Source organism: Oncorhynchus gorbuscha, unplaced genomic scaffold (assembly GCF_021184085.1).
Source record: "Oncorhynchus gorbuscha isolate QuinsamMale2020 ecotype Even-year unplaced genomic scaffold, OgorEven_v1.0 Un_scaffold_2595, whole genome shotgun sequence".
Taxonomy (NCBI): domain Eukaryota; kingdom Metazoa; phylum Chordata; class Actinopteri; order Salmoniformes; family Salmonidae; genus Oncorhynchus; species Oncorhynchus gorbuscha.
The window spans coordinates 55,586-72,129 of NW_025747063.1; the positions used below are offsets into that span (position 1 = coordinate 55,586).

At 45.7% G+C, this 16,544-nt stretch overlaps 1 protein-coding gene across 1 annotated transcript in view; it reads right to left on the bottom strand.

Annotated features, from left to right (window-relative positions):
* Positions 1–7,640, bottom strand: part of LOC124026107 — a 61,660-nt gene extending 54,020 nt beyond the window's left edge. Inside the window, exon 1 of the mRNA XM_046339279.1 lies at positions 5,518–7,640. Within this exon, the coding sequence (XP_046195235.1) occupies positions 5,518–6,811 (1,294 nt within the window). The 5' untranslated portion in view covers positions 6,812–7,640. The remainder of the gene's footprint in view (positions 1–5,517) is intronic.
* Between the last annotated feature and the right edge of the window lie 8,904 nt (positions 7,641–16,544).

The following is a 16,544-nucleotide window of genomic DNA, read 5'->3' on the forward strand; positions in this document are numbered from 1 at the left end:
AGGGCCTCTGGTCATACAGACACAGAGGGGGCCTCTGGTCATACAGACACAGAGAGGGCCTCTGGTCATACAGACACAGAGAGGGCCTCTGGTCATACAGACACAGAGGGGGCCTCTGGTCATACAGACACAGAGAGGGCCTCTGGTCATACAGACACAGAGGGGCCTCTGGTCATACAGACACAGAGAGGGCCTCTGGTCATACAGACACAGAGAGGGCCTCTGGTCATACAGACACAGAGAGGGCCTCTGGTCATACAGACACAGAGGGGGCCTCTGGTCATACAGACACAGAGGGGCCTCTGGTCATACAGACACAGAGAGGGCCTCTGGTCATACAGACACAGAGGGGGCCTCTGGTCATACAGACACAGAGGGGGCCTCTGGTCATACAGACACAGAGGGGCCTCTGGTCATACAGACACAGAGGGGCCTCTGGTCATACAGACACAGAGAGGGCCTCTGGTCATACAGACACAGAGGGGCCTCTGGTCATACAGACACAGGAAGACTAAAGTGAGTCGCCAGCTCTAAATGGAACAACACACTTCCTCTATCATATCACACTTTCCACAAGTGGAAGAGGATGCAGAGGTGTGTGTGTGGAGTGTGTGAGGGAGAGATAAATCAAACAGATGAATCAGTCGGTAGCTATGGATTAAAACATCCTTCTCTTCGTGTTTCTGCCACCTGCACATTTTCCCTCACAGATGTAGATAGACTGAAGAACTGCCAGCCTTCCTACAAGCCACAGACACCTCAGACAACAGCAGTAGACTATATGAACCTCAGACAACAGCAGTAGACTATATGAACCTCAGACAACAGCAGTAGACTATATGAACCTCAGACAACAGCAGTAGACTATATGAACCTCAGACAACAGCAGTAGACTACATGAACCTCAGACAACAGCAGTAGACTATGGAACCTCAGACAACAGCAGTAGACTATATGAACCTCAGACAACAGCAGTAGACTATATGAACCTCAGACAACAGCAGTAGACTATATGAACCTCAGACAACAGCAGTAGACTATATGAACCTCACAACAGCAGTAGACTATATGAACCTCAGACAACAGCAGTAGACTATATGAACCTCATACAGACAACAGCAGTAGACTATATGAACCACAGACAACAGCAGTAGACTATATGAACCTCAGACAACAGCAGTAGACTATATGAACCTCAGACAACAGCAGTAGACTATATGAACCTCAGACAACAGCAGTAGACTATATGAACCACAGACAACAGCAGTAGACTATATGAACCTCAGACAACAGCAGTAGACTATATGACCCTCAGACAACAGCAGTAGACTATATGAACCTCAGACAACAGCAGTAGACTATATGAACCTCACAACAGCAGTAGACTATATGAACCACAGACAACAGCAGTAGACTATATGAACCTCAGACAACAGCAGTAGACTACTCTGAACCTCAGACAACAGCAGTAGACTATATGAACCACAGACAACAGCAGTAGACTATATGAACCTCAGACAACAGCAGTAGACTATATGAACCACAGACAACAGCAGTAGACTATATGAACCTCAGACAACAGCAGTAGACTATATGACCCTCAGACAACAGCAGTAGACTATATGAACCTCACAACAGCAGTAGACTATATGAACCTCACAACAGCAGTAGACTATATGAACCACAGACAACAGCAGTAGACTATATGAACCTCAGACAACAGCAGTAGACTACATGAACCTCAGACAACAGCAGTAGACTATATGAACCACAGACAACAGCAGTAGACTATATGACCCTCAGACAACAGCAGTAGACTATATGACCCTCAGACAACAGCAGTAGACTATATGAACCACAGACAACAGCAGTAGACTATAAGAACCACAGACAACAGCAGTAGACTATATGAACCTCAGACAACAGCAGTAGACTATATGAACCTCAGACAACAGCAGTAGACTATATGAACCTCAGACAACAGCAGTAGACTATATGAACCTCAGACAACAGCAGTAGACTATATGAACCTCAGACAACAGCAGTAGACTATATGAACCTCAGACAACAGCAGTAGACTATATGAACCTCACAACAGCAGTAGACTATATGAACCTCAGACAACAGCAGTAGACTATATGAACCTCAGACAACAGCAGTAGACTATATGAACCTCAGACAACAGCAGTGGCCTATATGAACCTCAGACAACAGCAGTAGACTATATGAACCTCAGACAACAGCAGTAGACTATATGAACCTCACAACAGCAGTAGACTATATGAACCTCAGACAACAGCAGTAGACTATATGAACCTCAGACAACAGCAGTAGACTATATGAACCACAGACAACAGCAGTAGACTATATGAACCTCAGACAACAGCAGTAGACTATATGAACCTCAGACAACAGCAGTAGACTATATGAACCTCAGACAACAGCAGGGGCCTATAAGAACCACAGACAACAGCAGGGGCCAATAAGAACCACAGACAACAGCAGGGGCCTATAAGAACCACAGACAACAGCAGTGGCCTATAAGAACCACAGACAACAGCAGGGGCCTATAAGAACCACATACAACAGTAGTGGCCTATAAAGAACCACAGACAACAGTAGTGGCCTATAAGAACCACAGACAACAGCAGGGGCATATAAGAACCACAGACACAGCAGGGGCCTATAAGAACCACAGACAACAGCAGGGGCCTATAAGAACCACATACAACAGTAGTGGCCTATAAAGAACCACAGACAACAGTAGTGGCCTATAAGAACCACAGACAACAGCAGGGGCATATAAGAAGCACAGACAACAGCAGGGGCCTATAAGAACCACAGACAACAGCAGAGGCCTATAAGAACCACAGACAACAGCAGGGGCCTATAAGAACCACAGACAACAGCAGAGGCCTATAAGAACCACAGACAACAGTAGTGGCCTATAAGAACCACAGACAACAGCAGAGGCCTATAAGAACCACAGACAACAACAGGGGCCTATAAGAACCACAGACAACAGCAGAGGCCTATAAGAACCACAGACAACAGTAGTGGCCTATAAGAACCACAGACAACAGCAGAGGCCTATAAGAACCACAGACAACAGCAGTAGACTATATGAACCTCAGACAACAGCAGTAGACTATATGAACCTCACAACAGCAGTAGACTATATGAACCACAGACAACAGCAGTAGACTATATGAACCTCAGACAACAGCAGTAGACTATATGACCCTCAGACAACAGCAGTAGACTATATGAACCACAGACAACAGCAGTAGACTATATGAACCTCACAACAGCAGTAGACTATATGAACCTCACAACAGCAGTAGACTATATGACCCTCAGACAACAGCAGTAGACTATATGAACCACAGACAACAGCAGTAGACTATATGAACCTCACAACAGCAGTAGACTATATGAACCTCAGACAACAGCAGTAGACTATATGACCCTCAGACAACAGCAGTAGACTACATGAACCACAGACAACAGCAGTAGACTATATGAACCTCAGACAACAGCAGTAGACTACATGAACCACAGACAACAGCAGTAGACTATATGAACCTCAGACAACAGCAGTGACCTATATGAACCACAGACAACAGCAGTAGACTATATGAACCTCAGACAACAGCAGTAGACTACATGAACCACAGACAACAGCAGTAGACTATATGAACCTCAGACAACAGCAGTGGCCTATATGAACCACAGACAACAGCAGTAGACTATATGAACCTCAGACAACAGCAGTAGACTATATGAACCTCAGACAACAGCAGTGGCCTATATGAACCACAGACAACAGCAGTGGCCTATATGAACCTCAGACAACAGCAGTAGACTATATGACCCTCAGACAACAGCAGTAGACTATATGAACCTCAGACAACAGCAGTGGCCTATATGAACCACAGACAACAGCAGTGGCCTATATGAACCTCAGACAACAGCAGTAGACTATATGAACCTCAGACAACAGCAGTAGACTATATGAACCTCAGACAACAGCAGTAGACTATATGAACCTCAGACAACAGCAGTAGACTATATGAACCTCAGACAACAGCAGTAGACTATATGAACCTCAGACAACAGCAGTAGACTATATGAACCTCAGACAACAGCAGTAGACTATATGAACCTCAGACAACAGCAGTAGACTATATGAACCTCAGACAACAGCAGTAGACTATATGAACCTCAGACAACAGCAGTAGACTATATGAACCTCAGACAACAGCAGTAGACTATATGAACCTCAGACAACAGCAGTAGACTATATGAACCTCAGACAACAGCAGTAGACTATATGAACCACAGACAACAGCAGTAGACTATATGAACCTCAGACAACAGCAGTAGACTATATGAACCTCAGACAACAGCAGTAGACTATATGAACCTCAGACAACAGCAGTAGACTATATGAACCTCAGACAACAGCAGTAGACTATATGAACCTCACAACAGCAGTAGACTATATGAACCTCAGACAACAGCAGTAGACTATATGAACCACAGACAACAGCAGGGGCCTATAAGAACCACCGACAACAGCAGGGGCCTATAAGAACCACCGACAACAGCAGGGGCCTATAAGAACCACAGACAACAGCAGGGGCCTCTAAGAACCACAGACAACAGCAGGGGCCTCTAAGAACCACAGACAACAGTAGTAGACTATAATGAAAGATCAACACCAGCAGCAGGCATCAGAGAGACAGGATTAACATCACCCTCCTGTCCTAAACAAATAATGGTCTTCTACCGTCAAACAGAGATATCCTGGCCTTTCACTCCTCAGCTCTACAAACAGCAGAGAGATATCCTGGCCTTTCACTCCTCAGCTCTACAAACAGCAGAGAGATATCCTGGCCCTTCACCCCCCAGCTCTACAAACAGCAGAGAGATATCCTGGCCTTTCACTCCTCAGCTCTACAAACAGCAGAGAGATATCCTGGCCTTTCACTCCAGCTCAGCTCTACAAACAGCAGAGGGATATCCTGGCCCTTCACCCTCAGCTCTACAAACAGCAGAGAGATATCCTGGCCCTTCACCCCCAGCTCTACAAACAGCAGAGAGATATCCTGGCCCTTCACCCCAGCTCTACAAACAGCAGATAGATATCCTGGCCCTTCACCCCTCAGCTCTACAAACAGCAGAGAGATATCCTGGCCCTTCACCCCCAGCTCTACAAACAGCAGATATATATCCTGGCCTTTCACCCTCAGCTCTACAAACAGCAGAGAGATATCCTGGCCCTTCCTCCCAGCTCTACAAACAGCAGAGATATATCCTGGCCTTTCACTCCTCAGCTCTACAAACAGCAGAGAGATATCCTGGCCCTTCACCCCCCAGCTCTACAAACAGCAGAGATATATCCTGGCCCTTCACCCCTCAACTCTACAAAAACAATCCATGGACCCTTTTGAGCATATCTGAAAGGACACTGTAGCTACAACTGGTGTGTGTGTAAAGAAAAGCATCCTTTACCCTCTGAAGACAGGCCTCCTCCTCCGTTAACACTCTCTGTGCTGGACTGGGAGTAGGCCATGGGGCCGCTCCTCTTCCCCTTCCTGAGGGAGCGGTTAGTGCTGGGGCTGCCCACCGGAGTGGAGGTAGACACCATCCCTCCATCCTTCCTGGAGAAGATACCGCTGAAGAACCTGACCAGCCGCCGGTCTGAGCCACTGGAGCGGGAGCCGGTGCCTCTCAGAAACCCCTCCTTCTCCGACACACTCTTCATGGAAAGAGTGATCAGATCACTGTTGTCCAGTGTGCGGTTTTTGCCTCTCGCTCGTTCCCAGCGACTCAGCGATGTCATTGAGTCAGTCTTGTTAAGGACAGCCCCGACTTCTAACGTGTTTCGTTTAGGCGGTCCCGTCTCATCGTAAGCCGGGTTCTGGAGGACTGTGGACTGGGGGGTCTGGTTGTCGTCCCCGGCTGTTCCTTCCCCGCGGCCGACACACCCAGAGCTGCCGTGGTGCTGGTCTTTGGAGAGGGCCCGGACGCGGAGCAGTTCGCCACCTGTCCAGTGGCGGAAACTGAAGCTCCGGCGAAGCAGGCTGGGGTGGCTCTTCAGTGGCGGCGTCTCGGGAGAGGCCTTGACGGCTCTTCCATTACTTTTAGACGCACACATCTTGTCCTTACCCCCGTTCCCATTAGTTGGAGCATCACTGCCCTTGTCCTCTGTGCTCTTGGCTTTCAGGAGTCTTTTCTTCTTATCAACACTCCCATTCTCACCGTTGGAAGCAGATGTTGTCAACGTTTTTTCAGTCTCCGTGCAAATATCCCCCTTAAGCCTCGAGTCAGTTTCAGCGCTTTCCTGTGTCCAGCTTATCCCCTGTGATTTCTTCTGACTCTGCGGTGACATGGTCTCCTCTGAGGCCTGGCTGTTGTTACCATGCTCTGTGGAGGGGCTAGTTTCCTTCAACTCTTTATGCAACTGATGCGCCTTTTTCATTTTAAGCCTTCCAAGTTCTAATTGTCCGGTGCTGAATGTCCTGAAATTTCTCATGTAGTTGTGTGAGTGGAACTCTTCGCTTTCATCCTCAACTTCTTTCAGCTCCTCCAGCAGACAACTCCTCTGGAGCTCCGAGGAGACCTCGCGACGGTAAGCGCCCACGTTGGGGTTCTCGAGACGTCGTTGTCCAGAGCTCCCGCAGCTGACCCCATCCTCCTCCTCCAAGCTCTCTTTCTTTACCAAGGTGAGAGAGATCCGGTACACCGTCTTCCTTTGTGGCGTTCCTCGCTCCATCCTTTCTATATTACCGTCAAGAAGGTACATTCTCTAGGGACACGAACTGAATTGGGAGCTACTGAATAGGCTCCACGAGTGGGACAGACGTTACTTTGAATGGAAAAATGACTTACAGACACTGGTCCTTTGATGTCGTCTAGTAATAAGGAAGTAATAGTGGGCTATTTATAATAATACTATAATTAAACGCGTACTATATTAAATTAGTTACACTACTAAATTAATATTAAATAACAAAACAATTTACTTATCCAGATGTGCAAAAGGGCATGAGAATTCGACGCAGGAAATGAATTCCTTTCACATCCCGGTGGATGTATAAACTGGCAACAAATGTAATGAAGCAACTAAACAAGCACCGCGTCTTCATTTAGGGCATGTCCGGCTTCTCTCCCTCTCAAAATGCATCGCTTGTGCAAAAAAAATGCCCACAGTTCTTTACGAGACTGCAGTCGCTTACAGAGTCATTTGTTTTCACAGCAAACAAAACAAATATTACTGGTTCAGGCAGCAGAGTGTCCGGGTGTATTGCTTCAAGATCCACCACGACAGTATTCCCATTATTGTAGAGTAATATTATTGCATCGCTGTATTCCTCCAAGCGAAGTGAGTGTGTTGTCTCCCATTGTGTTCGCGCGCATCTCCCGCAGCGAAGCCAGCTTGCCTTAGGAACATTGATTTAGTGGTTTTGTTTTCAACCCCAGTGTCCGATTGTGATTGAAATGGGGGAATGTATAGCCAAAACCAAGCTTCCTCACTCACACACGGTTATCCTGAGAACGCGAGGAAACGTAACCACGGTCTCATATCCTTTTCCCCCTCCACCTCTCTCCTCACTTCACACTCAAGAGCGACACGGATCATCCAGCAAGAATCCAGGATTAGAAACAAAACACGAATCGGATTTCAAACATGGAATGGAACGAATTCACAGACGGATTGCTGGCGTTTCAAACCAGTTTATATAGATATTACGAGTAATTTAGGGTTGCACAGGCCTCTACAATAAACAAAAGCCATGTTTTAATTAAGAATTTAAAATGTGTAACAACTGTGTACTTACATAGGAACTAGGCATATACTGTATATAGCAGTAATATATACCTACAAAGAACAGTCTGGTTCATTCAGAGATAAAACAACCACCGGGAGAAAATGAGACATTGTGGCATTGATTTCACCTACATCCAAGGTCGATTGGACACGGTTATCAACACAAGGCTATCGGGTTGCTCAAAACAAACATTGGGAAACTCCACTCCGGGATTTGCAGCATCTCACTGGTTCTCATTTAGGGAGTGGCTTGTGCTTTTCTCTCTGTCCATCAGGATTTGTAAACCCACCTGGGCTGCCCCATCGATACTACTAGTGCCATAAGGATGAACGAAAGTGATATTACGAAAAAGGGAAACTATGGAATGATAACAATGACTACAACAGACTGATAACAATTCCAAACACATCAATATATTGAAACGAGCTGTGCTCACTGCCGATAGATAGTGTGGACATTGCAGAATGTAGTTGTATTGCTTCAAGGCTACTCTAGTAAACAAATTTGGCAGCAGCCTGATAAACGAGTCTACAAGCAAAACAAAACAAACCACTGATATAACTGGGAACAGTCCTTGAGAATAATTGTCGAAGGTGAAACCTTATTAAAAATGCTAATTGATACGGTCCAATCAATCACGGTTAGAATCATAGTTTGTAATGCATTTAGCTAAACTACTGTACAACTCATTTCCTGACCAAACCGAATCCGCGCATATGTTGATTGTGTCTATCCTCACCAGAAGCGTTCATGACAAACAGGTTAAATAACCAAAACTAACTGTGAAACTAACTAACACACACACACACACACACATACATATACACATATACACACGTGTGTATATATATATATATATATATATATATATATATATATACATATATACATATACACACGTGTGTATATATATATATATATATATATATATATATATATATATATATATATATATATATATATATATATATGTGTATATATATATATATATATATATATCACAAAAGTGATCACACACATACACATAATATACACACGTGTGTATATCTTTTATATATATATATACATGTGACAACACTGAAGAAATGGTAGATCACAAAAGTGCACCCCTCACATTTTTGTAAATATTTGAGTATATCTTTTCATGTGACAACACTGAAGAAATGACACTTTGCTACAGTGTAAAGTACTGAGTGTACAGCTTGTATAACAGTGTAAATTTGCTCTCCTCTCAAAATAACTCAACACACAGCCATTAATGTCTAAACCTCTGGCAACAAAAGTGAGTACACCCCTAAGTGAAAATGTCCAAATTGGGCCCAATTAGACATTTTCCCTCCCCCGTGTCATGTGACTCGTTAGTGTTACAAGGTCTCAGGTGTGAATGGGGAGCAGGTGTGTTAAATTTGGTGTCATCGCTCTCACACTCCCTCATACTGACTGGTCACTGGAAGTTCAACATGGTACCTCGTGGCAAAGAACTCTCTGAGGATCTGAAAATAAGAATTATTGCTCTACATATAGATGGCCTGGGCTATAAGAAGATTGCTAAGACCCTGAAACTGAGCTGCAGCATGGTGGCCAAGACCATACAGCGGTTTAACTGGACAGGTTCCATTCAGAACAGGCCTCGCCATGGTCGACCAAAGAAGTTGAGTGCACGTGCTCAGCGTCATATCCAGTGGTTGTCTTTGGGAAATAGATGTATGAGTGCTGCCAGCATTGCTGCAGAGGTTGAAGGGGTCAGCCTGTCAGTGCTCAGACCGTACGCCGTACACTGCATCAAATTGGTCTGCATGGCTGTCGACCCAGGAGGAAGCCTCTTCTAAAGATGCAAACAGTTTTCTGAAAACAAGCAGACTAAGGACATGGATTACTGAACCATGTCCTGTGGTCTGATGAGACCAAGAAGCTTATTTGGTTCAGATGGTGTCAAGCGTGTGTGGCGGCAACCAGGTGAGGAGTACAAAGACAAGTGTGTCTTGTCTACAGTCAAGCATGGTGGTGGGAGTGTCATGGTCTGGGGCTGCATGAGTGCTGCCGGCACCGGGGAGCTACAGTTCATTGAGGGAACCATGAATGCCAACATGTACTGTGACATACTGAAGCAGAGCATGATCCCCTCCCTTTGGAGACTGGGCCGCAGGGCAGTATTCCAACATGATAACGACCCCAAACACACCTTCAAGATGACCACTGCCTTGCTAAAGAAGCTGAGGGTAATGGTGATGAACTGGCCAAGCATGTCTCCAGACCTAAACCCTATTGAGCATCTGTGGGGCATCCTCAAATGGATGGTGGAGGAGTGCAAGGTCTAACATCCACCAGCTCCGTGATGTCGTCATGGAGGAGGGTCTCCAGTGGCAACCTGTGAAGCTCTGGTGAACTCCATGCCCAAGAGGGTTAAGGCAGCGCTGGAAAATGATGGTGGCCACACACAATATTGACACTTTGGGCCCAATTTGGACATTGTCACTTAGGGGTGTACTCACTTTTGTTGCCAGCGGTTTAGACATTAATGGCTGTGTGAGTTGAGGGGACAGCAAATTTACACTGTTATACAAGCTGTACACTCACTACTTTACACTGTAGCAAAGTGTCATTTCTTCAGTGTCACATGAAAAGATATACTGTATATATACACACACACATACATATATATAGTACCTGTCAAAAGTTTGTACATACCTATTCATTCAAGGGTTTTTCTTTATTTTTACTATTTTCTACAATGTAGAATAATAGTGAAGACATCAACTATGAAATAACATATGGAATCATGTAGTAACCACAAAGTGTTAAACAAATTATATTTCATATTTAAGATTCTTCAAAGTAGCCACCCTTTGCCTCGACAGCTTTGCACACGCTTGGCATTCTCTCAACCAGCTTCATGCGGTTGTCACCTGGAATGAATTTCAATTAACAGGTGTGCCTCAATTTCAAAGTTAATCTGTGGAATTTCTTTCCTTCTTAATGCGTTTGAGCCAATCAGTTGTGTTGTGACAAGGTAGAGGTGGTATACAGAAGATAGACCTATTTGGTAAAAGATCAAGTCCATATTATGGCAAGAACAGCTCAAATAAGCAAAGAGAAATGACAGTCCATCATTATTTAAGACATGAAGGTCAGTCAATCTGGAAAATTTCAAAAACGTTGAACGTTTCTTCAAGTGCAGTCGCAAAAACCATCAAGTGCAATGATGAAACTGGCTCTCATGAGGACCGCCACAGGAAAGGAAAACCCACAATAAACAGTTAACATTAGTTGATTTTGCTTTTTGTGAGAGGTTGAAATGTTTTAATAATTTATTATTATACATTATATAAATAAGCACATTTAATTTTGTCTGGCTTGCCGTTCAAAATAAAGTAAAATATTTTTTCTCAAATAATTTAAACTTTTCAGGGTAAGCAGGGCCATAAGTAAATAGGTAAACTGGGATATGACTAAATAATTAAATCAGGGTGATTTTTCCACAAATCGACCTTTCCATGGTAAGCAAGACCTTATCTAATTTGGCTAATTTTCTGTTCAAATGTTTTGTAGTAAGCTCCTTTACTTCTTTAGGGATATGAATACCGAGCATGTCCACTTCAACGTCAGACCATTTGATTGGTCAACTACACCTCATTCTTCTTCTGTGGATCTTATATGGCAGTTGGCAACCAACTTTAAGGTGCATTACCGCCACCAACTGGACTGGAGTGTGGACATCGTTCATTTTTTAAATGACACACCATGGGTATGTGCTGGTAAAAACTAATGAGTAGAAGGGAGAGGCAGGACTTGCAACCAAGTTCTATTTTACCGCCTGGCTACACAGACGTCCGTTGACGCACACGAGCAGTTTGGATGAAATGATAATAACATGTATATGTGTACATTTATTTTGCAACGCTCTCTCACGCCACACAGGCAGTTCGGTCAGCATGTAATGGAACGGTCATGCTTTGGCAGTCACACACACATGATTTTCAATTCAGCACTTCTCCCAGCCTCCAGTCAGCAACTCTTTCATCCTCTTCCTCACCCTTTCACCTCTCCCCACACTCCCTCGCCTTTTGCCCTCTCCCTTTCTTCTCTCTTTCCCCCCCATCTCCCTCATCCCTTTTCCATCACCCATTTCCCCCAGCCTCCCTCACTCATTTCCCCCAGCCTCCCTCCCCTCCCTCACCCAGTTTCCCCAGCCTCTCCCCTGGTCTCAAGGGAAGGTGCTGGTGTTGGAGATTACCTTCCTTATCTCAACCCTAAATCCCCCTCGTCTTCCTTTCGCTTTCAACTTCTCTCTGCTTGACATTTATGGATCATTATTCACATCAAGAGAGATTACAGCAAGTTGATCAGCTCTTATATGCCCTGTGTCCGTCCACACACACACACACACACACACACACACACACACACACACACACACACACACACACACACACACACACACACACCGCATCTTTCTCCCTGCTAGTCCTTTCATTCCCCTCTGTCTGCCTCCTCACCTTTACTGAAGAGAGGAAAATAAACCTATACAACATTAACAGGTCCAGTCAGCCTACAAGCTTGACCAGACTGACAATGCCTCCAAACCAGTGTGTTTCCAGGTCATAGAGCCTATTTGTAACAGACAGAAACACCACATTGAATTGACTGGTTTGATTGGAGCTTTAAAAGCATAAAGGTTATTGTTAAGTTGCACTTTTCTACATCACTGTAACCTCTGCCATTTTGACAGCGACAAAGCGCTCCAGTCCCACCAGGCTGGCGACCGTTCATCTCGGAAATAATTGAAGAGATTTAAACCTATTGGGTGAGTGCAGCCACGGTGAACACTCCCACGAGGCAGCCAGGGTGAACACTCCCACGAGGCAGCCAGGGTGAACACTCCCACGAGGCAGCCAGGGTGAACACTCCCACGCAGCCAGGGTGAACACTCCCACTGAACACTCCCACGAGGCAGCCAGGGTGAACACTCCCACGAGGCAGCCAGGGTGAACACTCCCACGAGGCAGCCAGGGTGAACACTCCCACGAGCCAGGGTGAACAGAGGCAGAGAAGGTACAGTGCACACCCAACCGTATTGTCTGCAAAGAACCGACTGATTTCAAACACACCTCATCACACTTTCATCACAGCCCTGCCCTGGCTGTCACAAGCAGCTAGACGCCTGAACGGGGGTGTAAAAACAACCGATAGGCCAGCGAGTCAAGCATATATTATATTAAGCCTAAAAAAATGTATTTCACATATTAAGCTAGTAGCTACCATGAACCTGAGGCTGGGCGTGTTCTACAACAGCAAAGCAGGCTGAGGGAGAAAGTAACAGAGTGACTCTCTATTGTGACAATGCTGCCATCTGCATGCAGTACCTGAAGTCTAGTCTGAAACAATTCACCATTTGAGTTCCAAGACAACAGCAGGGTCAGTGACGACCATATCAGGAGGCAACACTGACAGGACCATCTGCACTGCAGCCAAGCAACGTAATGACTTTCACAGACACTTTGTTACAACTATAATCTGAAATGAATCGGGCTCCCAATTTCAAACATGCTCGAAGCACTATATTTTGTCATGGATGACGTCGTCTCCCTCTTATCTGAGAACAGAGGGTTCGGTCTCTGTCTGATCTCTCCCAAATAACACACCTGGAGCACACATCCACAGTACAGTTGGTGGTACGCATGCTGAAACAATACAAATACATCCATCTCAAAGCGCGTGTGTGTGTGTGTGTGTGTGTGTGTGTGTGTGTGTGTGTGTGTGTGTGTGTGTGTGTGTGTGTGTGTGTGTGTGTGTGTGTGTGTGTGTGTGTGTGTGTGTGTGTGTGTGTGTGTGTGTGTGATTCTCAGAGACAGTACAGACTGTGCTGTACTTATTCATAGTCTTAAAAGACGAAGGGGTTTGATCATTGCGGCCCAAACCATGAAAGCTGACTCTGAATGGAATAATGTTTGAAGTGTGCAGGAGAAGGAAGGGAGTGGAGAGGATAGGGGGGATGGGAGTGTTGCACCTGTCCTGTAGGCAGGAGTGTACACTATGCCCTCCACCACAATATAGTATGCACTTCTTCTTTGGGAATGTTGACAATATAGTGAAAAACACATATGATGAGCTGTATGAGTGACGAGTCCCAAAGCTCAGCAAAAGGCATCTTCTTTCTAAAAACTGACAGACCGATGTTTTCAGACAAGGCACTAAATACACTATATGGCCAAAAGTATGTGGACACCCCATCAAATTAGGGTATTTTGCCATTTGCTGAAATGTGAATCAATTTGAGCACGCAGCCAAGCAATCTCCATAGACAAACATTGGCAGTAGAATGGCTCTTACTGAAGAGCTCAGTGACTTTGAACTTGGCATCTTCATAGGATGCCACCTATCCAACAAGTCCGTTCATCAAATTTCTGCCCAGCTGTCCCGGTCGACTGTAAGTGTTGTTATTGTGAAGTGAAAAGGTCTAGGAGCAACAACGACTCAGCCGCTTGGTGATAGGGCACACAAGCTCACAGAACAGAACCGCCAAGAGCTGAAGCGCATTACAATCACTCAACACCCACTACCGCGTTCCAAACTGCCTCTGGAAGCAACGTCAGCACAAGAACTGTTTGTCGACAATAAATGTTTCTTCGGGAGCTTCCTGAAATGTTTTTCCATGGTCGAACAGCCGCACACAATCCTAAGATCACCATGCGCAATGCCAAGTGTCGGCTGGAGTGGTGTAAAGCTCGCCGCCATTGGACTCTGGAGCAGTGGACAAGTGTTCTCTGGAGTGATGAATCACGCTTCACCATCTGGCAGTCTGACGGACAAATCTGGGTTTGGTGGATGACAGAAGAACACTACCTGACCCAATGCATAGTGCCAACTGTAAAGTTTGGTGGAGGAAGAATAATGGTCTGGGGCTGCTTTACACAGTTCAGACTAGGCCCCTTAGTTCCAGTGAAGGGAAATCTTAACGCTACAGCATACAATTACACGCTAGATGATTCTGTACTTCCAACTTTGTGGCAACAGTTTGGGATAGGCCCTTTCCTGTTTCAGCATAACAATGCCCCTATGCACAAAGCGAGGTCCATATAAAAATGGTTTGTTGAGATCGATGTGGAAGAACTTGATTGGCCTGCACAGAGCTCTGACCTCAACCCCATCGAACACCTTTGGGATGAATTGGAAAGCCGACTGAACCAGACCTAATCGTTTAACATCCGTGTCCAACCAGTGCTCGTGACGGAATGGAAGCGAGACCCCGCAGAAATGATCCAACATCTAGTGGAAAGCCTTCCCAGAAGAGTGGAGACTGTTGTCGCAGCAAAGGTGGGACCAACTCCATATTAATAATGCCAATGATTTTGGAACGAGATGGACTGTGTCCACATACTGTTGGCCATGTAGTGTATGTAGGTGATTAGATGTGTGATCCTCTTCATTTTAACTGTGCACATTTGTCTTTAAAAAAAGCTGACTTGAAGTGCATCATGGTTTCTTGAGAAACAGTGTTACTGAGCCAGTTAGACAGACACCAGTCTAGAGATGGTGTCCCCCCCCCTCTCTCTGCCTGTGTGTGTGTGAGCGTTAAAACTCCACGGTGCGGCAGTGGCCCTTGGGGAGGGAGACTTTCATCTCAGATAAAAGGCTTAGTGAGAAAATCCCACTTTAGCAGACAGCTCTAGTAGCCCGGAGACGGCGATTTGATTAGCCCAGTGTTGGGAATATTCCTCCATGTTGGAGCCTGATAGGGACACGGTGTGTGTGTGTGTGTGTGTGTGTGTGTGTGTGTGTGTGTGTGTGTGTGTGTGTGTGTGTGTGTGTGTGTGTGTGTGTGTGTGTGTGTGTGTGTGTGTGTGTGTGTGTGTGTGTGTGAGAACACAGGTGCAGAGTGCAGAACCAATACACAGCTCTGCATTGTTAACTCGGGCTGAGAGGTAATTGAGACAGAACACTGGACCAAGAGAACAGAGCAGTGTGAGAAGAGTGTAAAACAGACAGAGGAATGGAGGGAGGAGGAAAACAGACAGAGGAATGGACAGACAGAGGAATGGAGGAGGGGAGGAGAGGGAAAACAGACAGAGGAATGGAGGGGAGAGAGAGAGAAAACAGACAGAGGAATGGAGGGAGGAAGAGAGGAAACAGAGGAATGGAGGGAGGGAGAGAGGAAAACAGACAGAGGAATGGAGGGAGAGAGAGGAAAAACAGACAGAGTAATGGAGGGAGGAGAGAGAGGAAAACAGACAGAGTGGAGGGAGGAAGAGAGGAAAACAGACAGAGGAATGGAGGGAGGAAGAGGGAGAGAGAAAACAGACAGAGGAATGGAGGGAGGAAAACAGACAGAGGAATGGAAAACAGACAGAGGAATGGAGGGGAGAGAGAAAACAGACAGAGGAATGGAAGAGAGGAAAACAGACAGAGGAATGGAGGGAGGGAAGAGAGGAAAACAGACAGAGGAATGGAGGGAGGAGGAAAACAGACAGAGGAATGGAGGGAGGAAGAGAGGAAAACAGACAGAGGAATGGAGGGAGGAGGAGGAAAACAGACAGAGGAATGGAATGGAGGGGAGGGAGGGAGAGGAAAACAGACAGAGGAATGGAGGGAGGAGGAAAACAGACAGAGGAATGGAGGGAACAGACAGAGGAATGGAGGGAGGAAGAGAGGAAAACAGACAGAGGAATGGAGGGAGGAAGAGAGGAAAACAGACAGAGGGAATGGAGG